This window comes from Hyperolius riggenbachi, chromosome 5 (assembly GCF_040937935.1).
Source record: "Hyperolius riggenbachi isolate aHypRig1 chromosome 5, aHypRig1.pri, whole genome shotgun sequence".
Lineage (NCBI taxonomy): Eukaryota > Metazoa > Chordata > Amphibia > Anura > Hyperoliidae > Hyperolius > Hyperolius riggenbachi.
Window position 1 is genome coordinate 4,968,439 of NC_090650.1, and position 25,068 is coordinate 4,993,506.

Sequence of the window (25,068 nt, forward strand, 5' to 3'; positions counted from 1 at the left end):
CGCCGGCGAACCGTTCGGCCCAACTCTATTAATAACTTGATTTGAAGTCTGAGACTTGGTTGGAAGGAGACACAAAGTCTACCTGATACTGCTATAAATGAAAGTGGATCTGAGATAAACTTTTACTCACTGCATAATTGTGTTCCTTTCATATAGTTTATAGGGCATTCCTCAAGCCAAATACTTTTTTGTTTTGTTTTAATACTCTAATTCCCTATAAACTAAACAAGCCCCGCCCACAGCTTTAGAGTGCCTTGGCGTTCTCAGACTCATGTACCAAAGGCTTATGGGAGCTCAGTCTCGGCAGGAGGAGGAGGAGGTTACTAGCCAGAGATTTTAGAGGGAGGGAGGAGTGAATTTGTCACAATCATCATGGCTCCACCCATCCACATCTACAGTCATCATGGCTCCACCCATTCCTGTCTGCAATTATCATTGCTTCACCCACCCGTCTATAATCATCATGGCTCCACCCAGCCCTGTCTATAATCATCATGGCTCCACCCATCCCTGTTTATAATCATCATGGCTCCACCCATCCCTGTCTATAATCATCATGGCTCCACCCATCCACATCTGCAGTCATCATGGCTACAACCACGCCTGTCTACAATCATCATGGCTCCACCCATCCCTGTCTACAATCATCATGGCTTCACCCATGCCTGTCTCTAATCATCATGGCTCCACCCATCCCTGTCTATAATCATCATGGCTCCACCCATCCATATCTACAGTCATCATGGCTCCACCCATTCCTGTCTGCAATTATCATTGCTCCACCCACCCGTCTATAATCATCATGGCTCTACCCATCTCTGTCTATAATCATCATGGCTCCACGCATCCACATCTACAGTCATCATGGCTCCAACCATGCCTGTCTACAATCATCATGGCTCCACCCATCCCTGTCTACAATCATCATGGCTCCACTTATCCCTGTCTACAATCATGGCTCCACCCACCCCTGTCTACATTCATCATTCTAATTTCAGGTATGAGTGATTCACGTGAATAGATCTATGTCACCAAATCTCACCTTTCTCATCGGTGTATGCGCTGAGTCCATGAGGATTAAGAGAAGACACGTCAAATCCTCCACTGATCGGCAGTGATATTGGATGGATCGTTTCCTCGTTCAGATCGATCAGTAATATTTCTGCAGGTCTGTCGGGTGCAAAACTCTTCATCGGAGGCATTTTAATGCCCTAGAAAGAGAGAGCAGCCGTTACCCGGGCCTGATAGACCAGCACTAATGACCTACACAAATATGGCGTCTATCGGTGCTTACAGTGCTGGCAAACGCCAGTCCGCTGGGGAGAAGGTGAATATCCTCCGAGCCGTACTCTGCGGACAAACAAAGACCATTGTTATTCCAATATCTCCGCACTTTCTCTGAAAATGCCTAATTACTGTATGTCTAACTAAAAGTACCCTCCATACACGCACCTCATCTCCTGCGACCGGAACTAGTCTGGGCAATATGAAGCAAATGTTTTATAATAAATTAGATAGAGTAACATTTGAAAATAAACTAGATTAGAGTTTGAGTACATTTCCAGCAGTTACAGAGATTTGAGGGGATATAATGTGCAGTGTGGGACTAAGCTGAGATCTCTGTTGGTCTGTGAAGCCTTCTGCCATATTAGAGAAGAGAACCAATAAGGAGGGTTGAAAGGTCAGAGGGGAGGAACTTGCTCCTGACACCAGAGAACTTCCTTCTGACACTCCAAAGATACATCTTCTAAAGCAGTGGTACTTAAACTAAGGCCGCGGGCCAAAAGCGGCCCTCCGAGGCTTTTTCAATGGCCCCTAAACACAAAATGTATAACTTATAGATGCTGCCCACTGCACCATTAAATATCAGCGGCCCGCATATAGAATAGCAGTGCTGGTACCACCCATCCACATACTGTAGAAGCCAGTGAGCAGTCATTCGCTGGCTTCCAGTCCAATTCTGCATCAGGTGACACTGCTGTCCAACTGGATGGCAGGTTGTCACCTGGATATGCTTCACTGTCTGCTGCACAAAGACATTCCACAGGCCCCACATGACTGAATGGCTGCTGCTGGGAGTTCACCTCAGGGCATGCTTGGGGGGAATCAATACCTAGATTCAATGATTCACTCATTTTATGCATGTTCCCGCCCCCCAGCAGTCTGAAGCAAGTTTACCCCTCCCTTGCCCGAAAAAGTTTGGGGACCCCTGTTCTAAACAAAGTTATTTTCTCATGCAGATTTCACTGAGGGGAGCTTCTAATGCCGCTATTTATTATTATGTGGTCACAATATCCAGGGAGTGCAGAATTATTAGGCAAGTTGTATTTTTGAGGAATAATTTTATTATTGAACAACAACCATGTTCTCAATGAACCCAAAAAACTCATTAATATCAAAGCTGAATATTTTTGAAAGTAGTTTTTAGTTTGTTTTTAGTTTTAGCTATTTTAGGGGGGGATATCTGTGTGTGCAGGTGACTATTACTGTGCATAATTATTAGGCAACTTAACAAAAAACAAATATATACCCTTTTCAATTATTTATTTTTACCAGTGAAACCAATATAACATCTCAACATTCACAAATATACATTTCTGACATTCAAAAACAAAACAAAAACAAATCAGTGACCAATATAGCCACCTTTCTTTGCAAGGACACTCAAAAGCCTGCCATCCATGGATTCTGTCAGTGTTTTGATCTGTTCACCATCAACATTGCGTGCAGCAGCAACCACAGCCTCCCAGACACTGTTCAGAGAGGTGTACTGTTTTCCCTCCTTGTAAATCTCACATTTTATGATGGGCCACAGGTTCTCAATGGGGTTCAGATCAGGTTAACAAGGAGGCCATGTCATTAGTCTTTCTTCTTTTATACCCTTTCTTGCCAGCCACGCTGTGGAGTACTTGGACGCGTGTGATGGAGCATTGTCCTGCATGAAAATCATGTTTTTCTTGAAGGATGCAGACTTCTTCCTGTACCACTGCTTGAAGAAGGTGTCTTCCAGAAACTGGCAGTAGGACTGGGAGTTGAGCTTGACTCCATCCTCAACCCGAAAAGGCCCCACAAGCTCATCTTTGATGATACCAGACCAAACCAGTACTCCACCTCCACCTTGCTGGCGTCTGAGTCGGACTGGAGCTCTCTGCCCTTTACCAATCCAGCCACGGGCCCATCCATCTGGCCCATCAAGACTCACTCTCATTTCATCAGTCCATAAAACCTTAGAAAAATCAATCTTGAGATATTTCTTGGCCCAGTCTTGACATTTTAGCTTGTGTGTCTTGTTCAGTGGTGGTCGTCTTTCAGCCTTTCTTACCTTGGCCATGTCTCTGAGTATTGCACACCTTGTGCTTTTGGGCACTCCAGTGATGTTGCAGCTCTGAAATATGGCCAAACTGGTGGCAAGTGGCATCTTGGCAGCTGCACACTTGACTTTTCTCAGTTCATGGGCAGTTATTTTGCGCCTTGGTTTTTCCACATGTTTCTTGCGACCCTGTTGACTATTTTGAATGAAACGATTGATTGTTCGATGATCACGCTTCAGAAGCTTTGCCATTTTAAGAGTGCTGCATCCCTCTGCAAGATATCTCACTATTTTTGACTTTTCTGAGCCTGTCAAGTCCTTCTTTTGACCCATTTTGCCAAAGGAAAGGAAGTTGCCTAATAATTATGCACACCTGATATAGGATGTTGATGTCATTAGACCACACCCCTTCTCATTACAGAGATGCACATCACCTAATATGCTTAATTGGTAGTAGGCTTTCGAGCCTATACAGCTTGGAGTAAGACAACATGCATAAAGAGGATGATGTGGTCAAAATACTCATTTGCCTAATAATTCTGCACTCCCTTTATTGCCGTAGTTCAGTTTAGGGTCACATTACACAATGGCGGCTCAGGCTTCCTGATTCCTTCTGGCATTTATCTTCTGCAGCTCATTAGCCGGCTTCCCCTGCCACCTGCCGGTGCCCCTCTGCAGAGAGACCCTCCCTGAATACCCACCGCTGGAAGTACAGGCAGCACATTACCGGCGAGCCTGCCAGCCAATCCGGCACAGGAAGCCGACCATGGGCTTGATTCACAAAGCGGTGCTAACTGTTAGCACGCCTGTGAAAACCCCCTTAGCACGTCTAAACAAGCTTTTCGCGCATAAAACTTTACGCGCGTATTGCACAGAGCGCAGGGCACTCCACGCGAAGTGCCCATTAAAGCCTATGGGACTTAGCGCACGTAAAAACTTTGCCCACGTAAAACTTTGCGCGCGCAAAGTTAGCGCGCGATCTGATTGAGAAATCCGGTGCTAACCTACTTAGCACCCTGGTTAGCGCGTCTAAAGACTTTAGACGTGCTAAGTAGGTTAGCATCGCTTTGTGAATCAAGCCCCATGTCTCTTACAGTCCTGATTATAGATATAGCTGAAAGAAATCTGAGGATCAAACATATACAGGAGGCTGAACCACAAAAGCATCATGAAGGGGTGTACGGCCAAACCTGGCAAACCACATGCTAATTTACTATGCAGAAACCGGCCATGTGCATGCACGGCGTATAGACTGTAATGGTTGTGCTATCAGCACTTGTGAGGGACTTGCCTTTACCAGAAACATCCACAATGTTTGCATTTTATAAGACTCACTAGACTAATATTAAAAAGATTTTTTCTATACAGCGCATGCCTCTTCCAACCCCCATCACCCGACCCAGGGGATGTGAAAGCCGCCAGTTTGGGGATTTGTTCTCAGAGCAATGCTAACCGCGTGGTCCATAACATTGGTGACCTATCTGTAGGGGCCTCTCCCTCACACACCCTCCCATTTTTCAAGGTTGATTAATGTCGGTTGGTTTAAATCTGGTTAGTAGGCTTCATGTTCAAGCCCTATGAATGGCATTAAAGGGACACCGAGCAGTGCAGAAACTATGGAAAGATGCATATCAGTTTAAAGCTCTCTTTCTCCTCTTTCCAATGATATATAAACCGTCGCCCTACGCCTTTTAGTTTTCGAAATTGCCGCAGCCGCGATTTCGATCGCGAAAATAGAGAAAACTAAAAGGCGTAGGGCGACGATTTATGTGTCGTCAGAAAGAGGAGAAAGAGAGCTTTAAAATGATATCCATCTTTCCATAGTTACTTGTATTACACAGGGCGACTTTTTCCTAAAGTCAGCAGCTCCATTCAGCAGAATGGAGCTGCTGACTTTGAGAAGAAGACACACCAGACATGCACAATGCTGCATAGAGTGACATCACTGCCTAGTCTCTGTACAGTGATGTAATAAGTGTGTGGGTGGGGCTGGGATAGCCAGCAGTGTATAGGAATGATGAGTCTTGATGATGAAACGTGTAGGGCGGAGCCAGTACGCTTGTCACGTGAGAGCGGTGGAAGGCGGAAGGACCTGGGGAGTGCTAGGAACCGAGAGAGCGGGACGCCCCGGACGGTACCTAGAAACGAGAGCACTAGGCCCGGGAGACTTATCGATGTGACACGCTATCTTCTTAATTAGATCTTTAAGTTGCCGGAGTGCGCGAGAAGCGCTGTTACATAGTTACATAGTTACATAGTTATTTTGGTTGAAAAAAGACATACGTCCATCGAGTGCAACCAGTATAAAGTACAACACCAGCCTGCTCCCTCACATATCCCTGCTGATCCAGAGGTACAACACCAGCCTGCTCCCTCACATATCCCTGCTGATCCAGAGGAAGGCACAACACCAGCCTGCACCCTCACATATCCCTGCTGATTCAGAGGAAGGCACAACACCAGCCTGCACCCTCACATATCCCTGCTGATCCAGAGGAAGGCACAACACCAGCCTGCTCCCTCACATATCCCTGCTGATCCAGAGGAAGGCACAACACCAGCCTGCACCCTCATATATCCCTGCTGATCCAGAGGAAGGCACAACACCAGCCTGCACCCTCACATATCCCTGCTAATCCAGAGGAAGGTACAACACCAGCCTGCTCCCTCACATACCCCTGCTGATCCAGAGGAAGGTACAACACCAGCCTGCTCCCTCACATATCCCTGCTGATCCAGAGGAAGGCACAACACCAGCCTGCTCCCTCACATATCCCTGCTGATCCAGAGGAAGGCACAACACCAGCCTGCACCCTCATATATCCCTGCTGATCCAGAGGAAGGCACAACACCAGCCTGCACCCTCACATATCCCTGCTAATCCAGAGGAAGGTACAACACCAGCCTGCTCCCTCACATACCCCTGCTGATCCAGAGGAAGGTACAACACCAGCCTGCACCCTCACATATCCCTGCTAATCCAGAGGAAGGTACAACACCAGCCTGCTCCCTCACATACCCCTGCTGATCCAGAGGAAGGCACAACACCAGCCTGCACCCTCACATATCCCTGCTGATCCAGAGGAAGGCACAACACCAGCCTGCTCCCTCACATATCCCTGCTGATCCAGAGGAAGGCACAACACCAGCCTGCACCCTCATATATCCCTGCTGATCCAGAGGAAGGCACAACACCAGCCTGCACCCTCACATATCCCTGCTAATCCAGAGGAAGGTACAACACCAGCCTGCTCCCTCACATACCCCTGCTGATCCAGAGGAAGGTACAACACCAGCCTGCACCCTCACATATCCCTGCTGATCCAGAGGAAGGTACAACACCAGCCTGCTCCCTCACATATCCCTGCTGATCCAGAGGTACAACACCAGCCTGCTCCCTCACATATCCCTGCTGATCCAGAGGAAGGCGAAAAAACCCTACCAGGCATGGTCCAATTAGCCCCAAAAGGGAAAAATTCCTTCCCGACTCCAGATGGCAATCAGATAAAATCCCTGGATCAACAACATTAGGCATTACCTAGTAATTGTAGCCATGGATGTCTTTCAACGCAAGGAAAGCATCTAAGCCCCCTTTAAATGCAGGTATAGAGTTTGCCATAATGACTTCCTGTGGCAATGCATTCCACATCTTAATCACTCTTACTGTAAAGAACCCTTTCCTAAATAAATGGCTAAAACGTTTTTCCTCCATGCGCATCTCATGTCCTCTAGTCCTTTGAGAAGGCCTAGGGACAAAAAGCTCATCCGCCAAGCTATTATATTGCCCTCTGATGTATTTATACATGTTAATTAGATCTCCTCTAAGGCGTCTTTTCTCTAGACTAAATAAACCCAGTTTATCTAACCTTTCTTGGTAAGCGAGACCTTCCATCCCACTTATCAATTTTGTAGCTCGTCTCTGTACCTGCTCTAAAACTGCAATATCTTTTTTGTAATGTGGTGCCCAGAACTGAATTCCATATTCCAGATGTGGCCTTACTAGAGAGTTAAACAGGGGCAATATTATCGGGCATCTCGAGTTTTTATTTCCCTTTTAATGCATCCCAAAATTTTGTTCGCTTTAGCTGCAGCGGCTTGGCATTGAGTATGATTATTTAACTTGTTGTCGATGAGTACTCCTAAGTCCTTCTCCAAGTTTGATGTCCCCAACTGTATCCCATTTATTTTGTATGGTGCTAGACCATTGGTACGACCAAAATGCATGACTTTACATTTGTCAACATTGAATTTCATCTGCCATGTATGTGCCCATATAGCCATCCTATCCAGATCCTGTTGCAATATGACACTATCTTCCTGAGAGTTGATGATTCTGCACAATTTTGTATCATCTGCAAAGATTGCAACATTGCTCACTACTGCATCTACTAGGTCATTAATAAATAAATTGAAGAGCACTGGATCCAGTACAGACCCCTGTGGGACCCCACTGCTAACAGTCTCCCATTTTGAGTACGATCCATTGACCACAACTCTTTGTTTTCTGTCCATTAGCCAGTTCCCTATCCAAGCACACAGACTCTTCCCCAGTCCTTGCATCCTCAACTTTTGCACCAGACTTCTGTGGGGAACAGTGTCGAAGGCCTTTGCAAAGTCCAAGTATATCACATCTACAGCATTCCCAATATCCATATTAGCATTCACTACCTCATAAAAGCTGAGCATGTTAGTCAAACAGGACCTGTCTTTAGTAAACCCATGTTGATGCTGAGAAATAAGATTATTTTCTACTATGAAGTCATAAAATGGAAAACCAAGAGCCCAATATGGTGCAGTATGTCAAGAATGGTTGGTAAATATGTAAAGTGAGAAAGATTATACTCACAAACATGGGTTACCGTCCAGGTAACCACTATAAAGGCAGGTGAGGAGATAAAGCCTGTCCTCACTCAGGGCTAAAAAGTCGCTCTCTGTAGAATTAGGAAAAAGAGGTAGCACTCCCATCCACCAGGAGTGGACGCAATGGATATGTGATGTGTACAGAGGCGCCAGCAGGATAAAAATTCATAAAAATTCTAAAATTGTTTTGGAGGAAGTGGTGGGACTGCCTCCACAAACAGACAGACGTCCTGTTCTTATATAAATAAACACATTTATTATACGATACCCCAATTGGCAATTGCAACGCGTTTCGCAGGTCAAGCCTGCTTCATCAGGCAAACAAGGGGTTAACAGAAAATCTGTAGTATCGGATATAGCGCCTGAGGCATTGTGTAAACCCGCCACCACACCACGTTATAGTCTAGAGAGGAAAACAAACAACACACTACGGGCTCGATTCACAAAGCGGTGATAACCCAGTGATGACCTTTTCACCACTGAGTTATCACCGATTTTTCCTGCTCTTCGCGCGAAGTTACCGCGCGTACGCGCGTTCGCGCGTACGCGCGTAAGAGCGCGCGCAAAGTCCCATAGGGCTTAATGGGAGCTTCGCGCGAAGCGTCGGGTGTTGCGCGCGCACTTACGCGCGTACGCGCGTACGCGCGGCAACTTCGCGTGAGTTTCTTCTTATCATGCCTAAAGTGACTTTAGGCGTGAAGAGGGCCTTTTCACCACGGTGCTAACACTTTGCACCGCTTTGTGAATCGAGCCCTACGTTCCATATAGGGCTCGATTCACAAAGCGGTGCTAACCCAGTTAGAGACTTTAGGGGCTTGATTCACAAAGCGGTGCTAACAGTTAGCACCCTGGTGAAAAGCCCTTTATCATGCCTAAACTCAGTTTAGGCATGATAAGTTTAGGCATGATAAGTTTAGGCATGATGGGCTCGATTCACCAAGCGGTGCAAAGTGTTAGCACCGTGGTGAAAAGGCCCTCTTCACGCCTAAAGTCACTTTAGGCATGATAAGAAGGGCTTCGCGCGAAGTTTCCGCGCGTAAAGTTTTGCGCGCGCTCCCGCGTGCGTGCGCGCGAAGCGCCCCGCACTTCGCGCGATGCGCCCATTAAACCCTATGGGACTTTGCGCGCGCGCCTGTGCGGGTGCGCGCGCAAAACTTTGCGCGCGATAACTTCGCGCGAAGTGCAGGCAAAAACGGTGCTAACTCAGTGGTGAAGAGGTCATCACGCCTAAAGTCCTTTAGGCGTGATAACTGGGTTAGCACCGCTTGGTGAATCGAGCCCTAGGTGTGATAAGTTTAGGCGTGATAAGTTTAGGCGTGATAAGTTTAGGTGTGATAAGTTTAGGCATGATAAGTTTAGGCGTGATAAGTTTAGGCGTGATAAGTTTAGGTGTGATAAGTTTAGGTGTGATAAGTTTAGGGGCCTGATTCACAAAGCGGTGCTAACAGTTAGCACGCTGGTGAAAAGTCCTTTATCATGCCTAGGGCTCGATTCACAAAGAGGTGCTAGCCCAGTTAGAGACTTTAGGCATGATAACCATTGCACCACTCTGGTGAAAAGCCAGTTTAGGTGTGATAAGTTTAGGCATGATAAGTTTAGGTGTGATAAGTTTAGGCATGATAAGTTTAGATAAGTTTAGATCACTTGCAAAGTCCCGCACGCAAAGCAGCGCCATTAAACTTTATACGAAGTGCACCAGACTTTGCTAGCGCAAAACTTTTGATCAGCTGTGCACTGCGGTGCTAACGCAGTTGGCGCTTAAACTTATCATGCCTAAACTTATCACACCTAAACTTATCATGCCTAAACTTATCACACCTAAACTTATCACACCTAAACTTATCATGCCTAAACTGAGTTTAGGCATGATAAAGGGCTTTTCACCAGGGTGCTAACTGTTAGCACCGCTTTGTGAATCAGGCCCCTAAACTCAGTTTAGGCATGATAAGTTTAGGCATGATAAGTTTAGGAGTGATAAGTTTAAGCACCAACTGGGTTAGCACCGCAGTGCACAGCTGATCAAAAGTTTTGCGCTAGCAAAGTCTGGTGCACTTCGCATAGAGTTTAATGGCACTGCTTTGCGTGCGGGACTTTGCACGCTATCTACACTTATCTAAACTTAGCATGCCTAAACTTATCACACCTAAACTTATCACACCTAGGGCTCGATTCACCAAGCGGTGCTAACCCAGTTATCACGCCTAAAGGACTTTAGGCGTGATGACCTCTTCACCACTGAGTTAGCACCGTTTTTGCCTGCACTTCGCGCGAAGTTATCGCGCGCAAAGTTTTGCGCGCGCACCCGCACAGGCGCGCGCGCAAAGTCCCATAGGGTTTAATGGGCGCATCGCGCGAAGTGCGGGGCGCTTCGCGCGCACGCACGCGGGAGCGCGCGCAAAACTTTACGCGCGGAAACTTCGCGCGAAGCCCTTCTTATCATGCCTAAAGTGACTTTAGGCGTGAAGAGGGCCTTTTCACCACGGTGCTAACACTTTGCACCGCTTGGTGAATCGAGCCCAAGGCGTGATGACCTCTTCACCACTGAGTTAGCACCGTTTTTGCCTGCACTTCGCGCGTAGTTATCGCGCGCAAAGTTTTGCGCGCGCACCCGCACAGGCGCGCGCGCAAAGTCCCATAGGGTTTAATGGGCGCATCGCGCGAAGTGCGGGGCGCTTCGCGCGCACGCACGCGGGAGCGCGCGCAAAACTTTACGCGCGGAAACTTCGCGCGAAGCCCTTCTTATCATGCCTAAAGTGACTTTAGGCGTGAAGAGGGCCTTTTCACCACGGTGCTAACACTTTGCACCGCTTGGTGAATCGAGCCCCAGGTGTGATAAGTTTAGGCATGATAAGTTTAGGGGCTCGATTCACAAAGCGGTGCTAACCCAGTTAGCATGCCTAAAAGACTTTAGGCATGATAACCATTGCACCATGCTGGTGAAAAGCCAGTTTAGGCGTGATAAGTTTAGGTGTGATAAGTTTAGGTGTGATAAGTTTAGGCATGCTAAGTTTAGATAAGTTTAGATCGCTTGCAAAGTCCCGCACGCAAAGCAGCGCCATTAAACTTTATACAAAGTGCACCAGTCTTTGCTAGCGTAAAACTTTTGATCAGCTGTGCACTGCGGTGCTAACGCAGTTGGCGCTTAAACTTAGCATGCCTAAACTTATCACACCTAAACTTATCATGCCTAAACTTATCACACCTAAACTTATCACTCCTAAACTTATCATGCCTAAACTGAGTTTAGGCATGATAAAGGGCTTTTCACCAGCGTGCTAACTGTTAGCACCGCTTTGTGAATCAGGCCCTAGGTGTGATAAGTTTAGGCGTGATAAGTTTAGGCGTGATAAGTTTAGGTGTGATAAGTTTAGGCATGATAAGTTTAGGCGTGATAAGTTTAGGCGTGATAAGTTTAGGTGTGATAAGTTTAGGCGTGATAAGTTTAGGCGTGATAAGTTTAGGTGTGATAAGCTTAGGGGCTCGATTCACCAAGCGGTGCAAAGTGTTAGCACCGTGGTGAAAAGGCCCTCTTCACGCCTAAAGTCACTTTAGGCATGATAAGAAGGGCTTCGCGCGAAGTTTCCGCGCGTAAAGTTTTGCGCGCGCTCCCGCGTGCGTGCGCGCGAATCGCCCCGCACTTCGCGCGATGCGCCCATTAAACCCTATGGGACTTTGCGCGCGCGCCTGTGCGGGTGCGCGCGCAAAACTTTGCGCGCGATAACTTCGCGCGAAGTGCAGGCAAAAACGGTGCTAACTCAGTGGTGAAGAGGTCATCACGCCTAAAGTCCTTTAGGCGTGATAACTGGGTTAGCACCGCTTGGTGAATCGAGCCCTAGGGGCCTGATTCACAAAGCGGTGCTAACAGTTAGCACCCTGGTGAAAAGCCCTTTATCATGCCTAAACTCAGTTTAGGCATGATAAGTTTAGGTGTGATAAGTTTAGGTGTGATAACTTTAGGCATGATAAGTTTAGGTGTGATAAGTTTAGGTGTGATAAGTTTAAGCGCCAACTGCGTCAGCACCGCAGTGCACAGCTGATCAAAAGTTTTACGCTAGCAAAGACTGGTGCACTTCGTATAAAGTTTAATGGCGCTGCTTTGCGTGCGGGACTTTGCAAGCGATCTAAACTTAACTAAACTTAGCATGCCTAAACTTATCACACCTAAACTTATCATGCCTAAACTTATCACACCTAAACTTATCACTCCTAAACTTATCATGCCTAAACTGAGTTTAGGCATGATAAAGGGCTTTTCACCAGGGTGCTAACTGTTAGCACCGCTTTGTGAATCAAGCCCTTAAAGTCTCTAACTGAGTTAGCACCGCTTTGTGAATCGAGCCCCTGGTGTGATAAGTTTAGGCATGATAAGTTTAGGTGTGATAAGTTTAGGCGTGATAAGTTTAGGCGTGATAAGTTTAGGTGTGATAAGTTTAGGCATGATAAGTTTAGGTGTGATAAGTTTTTAGGCGTGATAAGTTTAGGCGTGATAAGTTTAGGCGTGATAAGTTTAGGTGTGATAAGTTTAGGCGTGATAAGTTTAGGCGTGATAAGTTTAGGTGTGATAAGTTTAGGGGCTCGATTCACAAAGCGGTGCTAACCCAGTTAGCACGCCTAAAAGACTTTAGGCATGATAACCATTGCACCATGCTGGTGAAAAGCCAGTTTAGGTGTGATAAGTTTAGGCATGATAAGTTTAGATAAGTTTAGATCGCTTGCAAAGTCCCGCACGCAAAGCAGCGCCATTAATCTTTATACGAAGTGCACCAGTCTTTGCTAGCCTAAAACTTTTGATCAGCTGTGCACTGCGGTGCTAACGCAGTTGGCGCTTAAACTTATCATGCCTAAACTTATCACACCTAGGGCTCGATTCACCAAGCGGTGCTAACCCAGTTATCACGCCTAAAGGACTTTAGGCGTGATGACCTCTTCACCACTGAGTTAGCACCGTTTTTGCCTGCACTTCGCGCGAAGTTATCGCGCGCAAAGTTTTGCGCGCGCACCCGCACAGGCGCGCGCGCAAAGTCCCATAGGGTTTAATGGGCGCATCGCGCGAAGTGCGGGGCGCTTCGCGCGCACGCACGCGGGAGCGCGCGCAAAACTTTACGCGCGGAAACTTCGCGCGAAGCCCTTCTTATCATGCCTAAAGTGACTTTAGGCGTGAAGAGGGCCTTTTCACCACGGTGCTAACACTTTGCACCGCTTGGTGAATCGAGCCCCTAAACTTATCACACCTAAACTTATCATGCCTAAACTGAGTTTAGGCATGATAAAGGGCTTTTCACCAGGGTGCTAACTGTTAGCACCGCTTTGTGAATCGAGCCCTAGGTGTGATAAGTTTAGGCATGATAAGTTTAGGTGTGATAAGTTTAGGCGTGATAAGTTTAGGCGTGATAAGTTTAGGGCCTCGATTCACAAAGCGGTGATAACCCAGTTATCACGCCTAAAAGACTTTAGGCGTGATAACCTTTTCACCACTGAGTTATCACCGATTTTTCCTGCTCTTCGCGCGAAGTTACCGCGCGTAAGCGCGTGAGAGCGCGCGCAAAGTCCCATAGGGTTTAATGGGAGCTTCGCGCGAAGCGTCGGGTGTTGCGCGCGCACTTTCGCGCACGCACTTACGCGCGTACGCGCGGCAACTTCGCGCGAGTTTCTTCTTATCATGCCTAAAGTGACTTTAGGCTTTATAAGGGCCTTTTCACCACGGTGCTAACACTTTGCACCGCTTTGTGAATCGAGCCCTAGGTGTGATAAGTTTAGGCATGATAAGTTTAGGCATGATAAGTTTAGGTGTGATAAGTTTAGGTGTGATAAGTTTAGGCGTGATAAGTTTAGGTGTGATAAGTTTAGGCATGATAAGTTTAAGCACCAACTGGGTTAGCACCGCAGTGCACAGCTGATCAAAAGTTTTGCACTAGCAAAGTCTGGTGCACTTTGCATAGAGTTTAATGGCGCTGCTTTGCGTGCGGGACTTTGCGCGCGATGTAAACTTATCTTAACTTAGCATGCCTAAACTTATCACACCTAAACTTATCATGCCTAAACTTATCACACCTAAACTGGCTTTTCACCAGCGTGGTGCAATGGTTATCACGCCTAAGGGGCTTGATTCACAAAGCAGTGCTAACCTACTTAGCACGTCTAGGGCTTGATTCACAAAAGAGTGCTAACTGTTAGCACGGCCGTTTTCGCGCGAATTTTCGCATTGCGCGCGATCGCGAATTTTCACGTGAAACGATAATGTTTTCGCGCGCAAACGCGAATTTTCCCGCGAAATCGATATCGTTTTCGCGCGAAAATTCGCGTTTGCGCGCGAAAACGTTATCGTTTCGCACGAAAATTCGCGATCGCGCGCAATGCGGAAATTCGCGCGAAAACGGCCGTGCTAACAGTTAGCACTCTTTTGTGAATCAAGCCCCTAAAGTCTTTAGACGTGCTAACCAGGGTGCTAAGTAGGTTAGCACTGAAGGGGCCTGATTCACAAAGCGGTGCTAACAGTTAGCACGCTGGTGAAAAGCCCTTTATCATGCCTAAACTCAGTTTAGGCATGATAAGTTTAGGAGTGATAAGTTTAGGTGTGATAAGTTTAGGCATGATAAGTTTAGGTGTGATAAGTTTAGGCATGCTAAGTTTAAGCGCCAACTGCGTTAGCACCGCAGTGCACAGCTGATCAAAAGTTTTACGCTAGCAAAGACTGGTGCACTTTGTATAAAGTTTAATGCCGCTGCTTTGCGTGCGGGACTTTGCAAGCGATCTAAACTTATCTAAACTTAGCATGCCTAAACTTATCACACCTAAACTTATCACACCTAAACTTATCACGCCTAAACTGGCTTTTCACCAGCATGGTGCAATGGTTATCATGCCTAAAGTCTTTTAGGCATGCTAACTGGGTTATCACCGCTTTGTGAATCGAGCCCAATATCTCAATCAGTTCGCGCGCAAAGTTTTGCGCGCAAAGTTCTATGCGCGCGCTAAGTCCCATAGGCTTTAATGGGCACTTCGCGCGGAGCACCCTGCGCTCTGTGCAGTGCGCGCGTAAAGTTTTGTGCGCGAAAAGCTAGTTTAGACGTGCTAAGGGGGTTTTCACAGGCGTGCTAACAGTTAGCACCGCTTTGTGAATCGAGCCCATAGTGTGTAGATTGTATCATAAATTGCCACAAAGCCTCTGAATCGTGGATTATGCGAAACAATTGCTAGGCGGGCCTCACAGCCACATCATAAGCACCTGGGAAGCTGTTTTAGTTATGGTTCCATACACTGTACACTTCCATACACATATGAATAGCATTAGATATTAAAGCGGTTTTACAGAGACACTGAAGCGAGAAAAAAATGATGATATAATGAATTGGTTGTGTAGGATGGATAATTACTAGAAGATTAGTAGCAAAGAAAATATTCTCATATTTTTATTTTCAGTTATATAGTGTTTTTTTTATAAAATTGCATCATTCTCTAATATTTGCAGTTTGCACACTACTCAGCATTCTAAATGATCTTACAGAGCAGGCCAGTGAACTATTGACCTGTCCTCTGGAGAGAAAAGAAAATACAGTGACTGACAGTTGAGATAACAAGCTTCAGAAGACAGAGCTCTCTGCAACTTTGAAAGTCGTGGAGCTCAGTGACTCTTTTCCATAGATAACAACTGGAGTTTCTTAACTCCTCCTGTACTGGAAACAATATTAGACTTATTTCTCTGCTCCTAATGTTTTCTTTTTTAGCTGTACAACACCTACACATCATCAGGGCCAGATTTACCATAAGGCAGCGTAGGCACGCACCTACAGGCGCCTGATGATGGAGGGGCAGCTCACCCCCATCCCTTCGTGCCTCCCTCCTTTCCTGAGTCCCAAGCAGAACCTAAATGAGAGTTTAGTCACTTGGCTCTCGGCAATCCACTGACAAGATCTCCCTTCAGTCGGGGCACCACTAGCTGGCTACCTAATGCTAGGGAACACCTGTAGCTACCTATGACTGGTAAGGGAGAAGTCCCAGCTGGGTGAGCCAGCACACTTGTGGCGGTGCAGTTCGGTGGGGGTTTGTGGAGGGCGGAGTTTAGGGTGCCAGGATATCTGTGCCTATAAGCTCCTGTGATGTAAATCTTGGCCTGCATGCATGGAGGGCGGAGTCTAGGGTGCCAGGACATCTGTGCCTATAGGCTCCTGTGATGTAAATCTGGGCCTGCATGCATGGAGGGCGGAGTCTAGGGAGCCAGGATATCTGTGCCTATGGGCTCCTGTGATATAAATCCGGGCCTGTAAATCATTATATCATCATTTTTTTTTTCGCTTCAGAGTCTCTTTAAGTGTAAAGAAGTGGTGCTGAACAAACGTTTCTTCGATGTCTTTCAATATTTGCATACTTGTCAGCTTAAGTCCAGGAGCAGGACTCACTCAGACACTTATTAAAGTTACACAACAAGGGCCACTACCTCCAGAAGCACCACATACTTCTGACAAACACTTAAGCATTATATACTGCAGTGCCAGCTTGCATCTTTATATCTACAGTATATCACAAATTGCACATAAACCATGTTTGCACTATTCATTTTTTTTTAATTACTTATCTTGCGGAGGAGGGAGGGGCAACAGCCAATCCTTTACTATGACTGCAAAGCTGAACCCACCCACCTCCTTCCTGTATTCCAGAGTGGGCGGGGTCAGGGGATGGCTCTGTGCTGGGGAAGTAACTCACACTTTGCTGGTAGCTCCATACTTTGTGCACAGATCTCTGGGTCATGTGTTTTCCCAAGGGGAAATTCTCTGGAATGGTTGCATCAAATATGAACATAGTGTGAGTGATGCCATAGCTTCCTATTCACATTCAATAGCAATGTAAAATCTGCTGTAAGTTTGTTCCACAACCCTACGATTCCATAACTTGTCCCTGCATGTCACATACTCACCCATTCCTTTTATCAACTGACAGTTCGGAAGATGTACCGGCTCCACCTCCTTGTAGAATCCACTTCTGCGTCTGCAGAAATAATAGCAGAAAAAAATAAAACCGTTTTGGGCTGACATCTTTGTATGTTCTGGAGACATTTCACCACATTCACAGAGCGGCTTCTCCAATGCAATAAGTACAGTATGCAATGGCAAGCAGCTATATCATATGGGTATTAAGGGCTGTACACACTGCATGCATTTGCGCTGCAATTTAAAATCACATGCGATTTTTAATCTCAAAGCCTTCATGAAAATAGAATAATTGCATCGCATCAGTGTGTACAGGTCTTCGCGATTTTCATGATTTTGTAAAAGATTAAAAAACGCATGCGATTTTAAAAACACAGCCCAAACCCAGCAGTGTGTACAGGCCCTTAATCTTGTAGTCAGAGATTGTGTTGCCGACTGTGAGGATACATGCTTTCATATAGTAAAAAGAATATCAACTTCTTCAAAATTCTGAGAAATCCTTTTAAAATCTTTCTGTGGTTCCTCAGGCCGGTTCTGCGGTATAATGGAAAAATATGGCTATAATAGTATATGCTGCCTCCTAAGAGCTCTGTGGACTGTATAGTAGGGCTCCTAAGGGCCCTGTGGTATAATGGATAAATATCTATACACATACAAATCACCCCATATTGCCTATGTTGGCTTACTGGTATAATGGAAAAATAACGATTATAAGCACTTGTAAATCTTATAATCTTGTAACTCCCGTCTATCAGATGGGGAAGATTGAGAACCTAGTAATTCATTTGTCGAGATGATCACTCACAGACAGCGAGATCTACATCTTATGGGAAAGGTTTATCTTTCCGCTCCTTTGCAGGAGTCCACAAGTTCGTAGATATTGACGTGTATCTGTGGAAAAGGACAATGTGATTAAAGCAGTTCTTATAGAGGAACTGTCGTGAAAATCTTAAAATGTAAAACACATACAAATAAGAAGTATGTTTCTTCCAGAGTAAAATGAGCCATAAATTACTTCTCTCCTATGTTGCTGTCACTTACTGTAGGTAGTAGAAATCTGACGTTACTGACAGGTTTGGGGCTACTCCATCTCTTCATGGGGGATTCTCAGCATGGCCTTTATTCTTTATAAAGACATTCCCTGAAAAGAATGTATACAAAGATGCTGGCCAGCTTCCCTGCTCACCATACACTATGTTGGTTGTTGGACGGAGCAACTGCCATTCACTAAGTGCTTTTAAAAATAAAAGAAAGCCTTAGTGCTGGTTCACACGGGCATTTTTGTGGCGTTTAACGTGGCGTGTGATGATATATGTGGTGATGATAATATGTACGGTAATATGCAGAACATAGCAGCCATGTTGTATCTCGTGGAAGCCCTATTTTTCATCTGCTGTGTATCTTTCAGAGGTGTATGTAGGCCAGTCTGGCTTCCTGGAGTTCCTTATGTAAATTAACTCTGCATTCAATTGCCTGCAGGAAAAGCTACCATTGTCTGCTTCTAATTAGGAAACACTTAATCAGACAGTTGCCCAACCACTTTGAAGCCTATACAGGTGATTGGCTACCCTTGGGTCTGAATAAGAGAGCAGGAACTACTTTATTGGCCTGCTAGCCTCTGGCCAGGAAATGGCTTATTATGCCAATAGCAGTCAGGTTTTCACCTTTGATCTGCTATGAAATACTGTCTCAGATGTGTATTTTTGCTTGGACAATTGTCACCGGGAGTAGGGAAGTCTTTTTTGATGTTTGTGTACATACACTTTTACCGGTGGAAATTGGAAATGTCTGCGAAATCCAAAGTGGGACAGGAAAAGCCTTGACATTTGCATGCCACAGCTAGCCCAGATGTGACAGGGGGCTCGACAGACAGGTGATGTCACACTTTGGGGAAGATGCATTAGATTGTGGGACTGAACATCCATTGCCCTGGGCAACAAATCAGGCTATAAGAGCCAGCAGAAGACCTTCACAAATCATCTTCTCCTGATCCTGAGCGAATCAGAACATTTGTGTCCCTCCACGGTTGGACATTTGCGCTGGTAAAAGTTCAATTTCTGTTTATCCCCGTTTTTATTTTATGCAACTTGTCTTGTGTATCTTTGTAACTTTTATTTTGTAACTTTTACTTTGTTATTGTAAATCTTTTGTATATATTATTTTCTGCATTGTTCCACTTTTTTTCTGGAATATTAAATCGTTATTTAATAAGTTTGACATCTGCTGTACTAAGCTAACGCTCATAGCCTAGAGAGACTGCAGTGTAACTTGCGTTGCAAGATTAAGTGCCTGATTGTGCCTTGCCACTGTATGATTGTACTGTGTGTGTGTGTGTGTGTGCGTGGCGTTCCCGTATTCGGCCTAAAGCGCAAAACTGACCTGAATACGAAAACGCGGATTGCGTGCAGATCACTCGACAGCAGAGTGGAAGTGCCTAGCGGCAGCTAGTGGTGGCAGTGAGAAGTGTTTGAGGGGTAACAGCCTTGTGTTAGCTCGACTAAGGCTGCTTCCCCTCTCGATCTGGTCAAACCCGCAGTCGGGAACCGTATCTGCAGGCTTGCTGCGGGGCCGGTTCCTGACATGGTGTTTCGGATGCAGCGTATTTTGGGATCGTTCGCTGTCCCATTCAAGTGAATGGGAACATTTAGAGCTGGCTTTTGCAGGCTTTCATGAAAGCCTGGCGGTTGATCCAGGTGATGCGTCTTATCTCAAAAGCAACATGTTGCTGTCAGAGGCGGGAAACGCGGTAAACGCCAGGAAACAATTGCAGAGACCCAAACTGCTAGCCTTGAAGGCTTTCCAAAAGCTAGCATCTAAACGCTGGTGTTTGAATGTGGCGCCAGGCGAAAGCTCGGCAGAAGGCCATGTGAACCAGCCCTAAGAACCCCCTATGAGAAGATGGGCTAGTCCAAAACCTGTCAGTAATGTCAGATTTCTACTACCTACTGTGAGTGACAGTAACATAGGAGAAAAGTCATTTATGGCTCATTTTACTCTGGGAGAAATGTACTTCTTATTTGTATGTGTTTTAAATTTTAAGATTGGAATAGGTGCAGCCAGTATAGGTAGCCAGGCATAGGTGCCCCCAGTATAGGTAGCCAGGTATAGGTGCCTCCAGTATAGGTAGCTAGGTATAGGTGACCCCAGTATAGGTAGCCAGGAATAGGTGCCCCCAGTATAGGTAGCTAGGTATAGGTGCCCCAGTATAGGTAGCCAGTCACAGGTACCCCCAGTATAGGTGCCCCCAGTATAGATAGCCAGGTATAGGTGCCCCCAGTATAGGTAGCCAGGTATAGGTGTCCCCAGTATAGGTAGCCAGGTATAGGTGTCCCCAGTATAGTTAGCCAGGTATAGGTGACCCCAGTATAGGTAGCCTGGTATAGGTGCAGCCAGTATAGGTAGTCAGGTATAGGTTCCCCCAGTATAGGTAGCCTGGAATAGGTGCAGCCAGTATAGGTAGCCAGGCATAGCTGCCCCCAGTATAGGTAGCCAGGTATAGGTGACCCCAGTATAGGTAGCCAGGTATAGGTTCCCCCAGTATAGGTAGCCAGGTATAGGTGCACCAGTATAGGTAGCCAGGTATAGGTGCCTCCAGTATAGGTAACCAGGTATAGGTGACCCCAGTATAGTTAGCCAGGTGTAGGTACCCCCAGTATAGGTTGCCAGCTATAGGTGCCCCCAGTATAGGTATCCAGGTATAGGTTCCCCCAGTATAGGTAGCCTGGAATAGGTGCAGCCAGTATAGGTAGCCAGGCATAGCTGCCCCCCAGTATAGGTAGCCAGGTATAGGTGACCCCAGTATAGGTAGCCAGGTATAGGTGACCCCAGTATAGGTAGCCAGGTATAGGTTCCCCCAGTATAGGTAGCCAGGTATAGGTGCAGCCAGTATAGGTAGCCAGGTATAGGTGCACTAGTATAGGTAGCCAGGTATAGGTGCCTCCAGTATAGGTAACCAGGTATAGGTGACCCCAGTATAGTTAAACAGGTGTAGGTACCCCCGTATAGGTTGCCAGCTATAGGTGCCCCCAGTATAGGTAGCCAGGTATAGGTTCCCCCAGTATAGGTAGCCTGGAATAGGTGCAGCCAGTATAGGAAGCCAGGTATAGGTGCCCCCAGTACAGGTAGCCAGGTATAGAGCCCCCAGTACAGGTAGCCAGGTATAGGTGCCCCCAGTACAGGTAGCCAGGTATAGGTGCCCCCAGTACAGGTAGCCAGGTATAGGTGCCCCCAGTATAGGTAGCCTGGAATAGGTGCAGCCAGTATAGGTAGCCAGGTATAGGTGCCCCCAGTACAGGTAGCCAGGTATAGGTGCAGCCAGTATAGGTAGCCAGGTATAGGTGCCCCCAGTACAGGTAGCCAGGTATAGGTTCCCCCAGTATAGGTAGCCTGGAATAGGTGCAGCCAGTATAGGTAGCCATCTATAGGTGACCCCAGTATAGGTAGCCAGGTACAGTATAGGTTCCCCCAGTATAGGTAGCCTGGAAATGTGCAGCCAGTATAGGTAGCCAGGTATAGGTGACCCCAGTACAGGTAGCCAGGAATAGGTGCAGCCAGTATAGGTAGCCAGCTATAGGTGACCCCAGTACAGGTAGCCAGGAATAGGTGCAGCCAGTATAGGTAGCCAGGTATAGGTGACCCCAGTATAGGTAGCCAGGAATAGGTGCAGCCAGTATAGGTAGCCAGGTATAGGTGACCCCAGTACAGGTAGCCAGGTATAGGTGCCCCCAGTACAGGTAACCTGGAATACACACAGAGAGGGACACCGTCAGCCACTATAGTGTAGTATTTACTGGTAAAGGAATGGATAATGAAAAGTAAGCAATAATACTCACAAACCAGGATTACCGCACAGGCAACCACTGTATAGGTAGGTGGGGAGATTAGACCTGTCCCCACTCAGGTTTAAGATGTCACTCTCTGTAGATGGGAAGAATAAGGGGTAACACCCTCCACCAGGGGTGGACTCTGGTAACTTAGAGGGAAAACAGAGGCGCTTTCACAGGCAATATCAGTATTGTGTGCGAAACGCATTGTGCTGTTTTTGGAGTAGATCAATACATTTCCTGTGATGTTGAACGAGCACAGTGACTGTGTTTCTTCTACAAGTAGAAGTAGTCCACCACTCCCTTCTCAGCAATTTTTAACCATTTTAGCTATTTTTATTCTATTGGCGCCTCTGTTTTCCCTCTAAGGTAGCCTGGAATAGGTGCAGCCAGTATATGTAGCCTGGAATAGGTGCAGCCAGTCAGGGCAGTTTTTAGGCAAAAATGCACCAGGAAGAGGGTGTAAAAATTGAACCCCCCACCCCCGTGGAGCCAGGTATAGGTGCCCGCAGTATAGGTTAGCCAGGTCTAGTTGCACTCAATATAGGTAGCCAGCTATAGGTTCCTCCAGCATAGGTAACCAGGTATAGGTGCCCCAGTATAGGTAGCCAGCTATTGGTCCCCACAGCTATAGCTAAACAGGTAGTAGATTATGTATACCCCGGCTATGCAGAGGAGAAGACTAGTGGCAAGTGATCAGCGATTGGAACGCAGAAAGGTGAGTTGTTGTATACAGTGCTTCCTGCTGGGCTCACTCTTCTGTCGGAGGGGGGAGCAAGGAGGGCGGCCTGGGAGAGAAAGGGAGGGAGAGGTCGGGCCACCCTCCCTACAGCTGCAGCTCACCCTCCATCACGTTGCCCCTCCCCTCATTGCTCAGGGTGGCCGTACGGGCCACACGGCCCTAGAAACGGGCCTGCAGCAAGCATGGGAAGCCTGGAATAGGTGCAGCGAGTATAGGTAGCCTGGAATAGCTGCCTGCAGCATTGGCAGCCAGGAATAGGTGCAGCCAGTACAGGTTGCCAGGAATAGGTGCAGCCAGTATAGGTAGCCAGGAATAGGTGCAGCCAGTATAGGTAGCCAGGAATAGGTGCAGCCAGTACAGGTTGCCAGGAATAGGTGCAGCCGGTATAGGTAGCCAGGAATAGGTGCAGCCAGTACAGGTTGCCAGGAATAGATGCAGCCAGTATAGGTAGCCAGGAATAGGTGCAGCCAGTACAGGTTGCCAGGAATAGGTGCAGCCGGTATAGGTAGCCAGGAATAGGTGCAGCCAGTACAGGTTGCCAGGAATAGATGCAGCCAGTATAGGTAGCCTAGCCCCCCGCTTTACCTCTTCTGCTGCCTCGCGGTCCCTCCTCCAGAAAGCCTGGATACCTCTCCACTGCCCAGCGGCTGGTGACCAGGCAGGCAGCTTCACAAGCGGGGGGGGAGGGGGGTTCTGGGTAGCGGTAACCCCCTGGCTGCAGGGGGGGGCGGCTGTCACCCCCGTTCCCCCCCCACGCTGAGACCAGGGGCGAGCGGCTCCTTGCACCACCCCCTTCAGACGCCACTGATCCCGCGGTTAAGTGATCGTTTCTGATCGCCACGGTAATAGATCAACATGAATGGCCAAATTTCTGCTAAAAAATCCAATCAGGTGTGAGAATGGCCTCAATTCACTAAACTTATCTCCTGTCTTTAATAACTCTTCTAGAGTTGTTACCATGGTGATAAGGCATGTAGTATTCAGGCAACATTTTACCTCAGGCAAATCTAAATTTAACTCTTCTATCTTTAAAGGGAAGGTTCAGGGACTAGCTAAAAAAAATAAAAATCCATTTCCACTTACCTGGGGCTTCCTCCAGCCCGTGGCAGGCAGGAGGTGCCCTCGGCGCCACTCTGCAGGCTCCCGGTGGTCTCCGGTGGCCGACCCGACCTGGCCAGGCCGGCGGCCAGGTCGGGCCTCTTCTGCGCTCCATGGTGCGTTCCACGCCGGCGCGCTGACGTCATCGGATGTCCTCCGGGCTGTACTGCGCAGGCTCAGAACTACTGAGCCTGCGCAGTACAACCCGGAGGACGTCCGATGACGTCAGCGCGCCGGCGTGGAACGCACCATGGAGCGCAGAAGAGGCCCGACCTCTGGCCAGGTCGGGTCGGCCACCGGAGACCACCGGGAGCCTGCGGAGCGGCGCCGAGGGCACCTCCTGCCTGCCACGGGCTGGAGGAAGCCCCAGGTAAGTGGAAATGGATTTTTATTTTTTTTAGCTAGTCCCTGAACCTTCCCTTTAATCCTTAAAATAACTCCAGAGTTAAAGACAGGCTGTTCATTAACTGCATGTGCAAATAACTACAGAGGAGGTAAATTAACTACAGAGGAGGTAAATTAACTACAGAAGAGGTAAATTAACTACAGAAGAGGTAACGTAAGGAATGAAGAGATAAGAGAACTCTCTTACTGTGTGGAGGTAAGTTTTCTCTTGCCTTATTATCTCCAGCATGATCTTAGTGAATTGAGGCCATTGTCTGATTTCTGCAGTTTGTCACACATGTTCTCAGAGTAAAATAACACCAGAAAATCAGAGCAGAAAATACAGGTTTCTCAGAGCTGCATTCCTGGAAAGGTTTCAGGTCATTAATCAGTAGTAACACCTTCTGTTGTGCAAACCCGGCGCCAGATCTCCCGAATGATGATAAAAGTAACTTACAGAAAGCGGACGGTGCGCTCCACCAGAAATCCCAGGAGCACCCCGAATCCCAGGAGCACCCCGAGGACAGTCAGCTTCAGCAGAGCGCCCATGTTACTGCATCCATACACCTGACTCGGGCAGCTCTGACTGCAGGGAGGGGAGGGTGGCTGGAGCAGTAGTATTAGCTGGGAGGGCAGGTAGGGGAGGGTGGCTGGAGCAGCTCTACTTGCTGGGGGGCAGGTAGAGGGAGGTTCTGGCAGGACAGGCTGCAGTTACAACAACGTGGTGGAGATAATCTTGTGCGTGTAATTACTAAAGAAAAGTGTGTAGAAAGTGCAGGTTAATGAATGAGATAGGTACTGTAGGTTCATTCCTAACCTGCTGAATCTATGAATACGTCGAGACGCTGTGACATCTCTGTCCCCTGTACCTCCTCTACGCCCCCTGTGCCTCCTCTGTGCCCCCTGTGCCTCCAGTGTCCCCCACTG

The 25,068-nt window shown here is 47.3% G+C and overlaps 1 protein-coding gene across 1 annotated transcript in view; it reads right to left on the reverse strand.

Moving 5' to 3' along the window:
* The window catches only part of LOC137518529 (serum paraoxonase/arylesterase 2-like), a 59,311-nt gene extending 34,621 nt beyond the window's left edge, over nt 1–24,690 (reverse strand). Inside the window, exons 1-4 of the mRNA XM_068236510.1 lie at nt 24,599–24,690; nt 17,082–17,152; nt 1,295–1,350; nt 1,043–1,211 (exon numbers count right to left, since the gene is read on the reverse strand). Of these exons, the coding sequence (XP_068092611.1) occupies nt 1,043–1,211; nt 1,295–1,350; nt 17,082–17,152; nt 24,599–24,690 (388 nt within the window). The remainder of the gene's footprint in view (nt 1–1,042; nt 1,212–1,294; nt 1,351–17,081; nt 17,153–24,598) is intronic.
* Between the last annotated feature and the right edge of the window lie 378 nt (nt 24,691–25,068).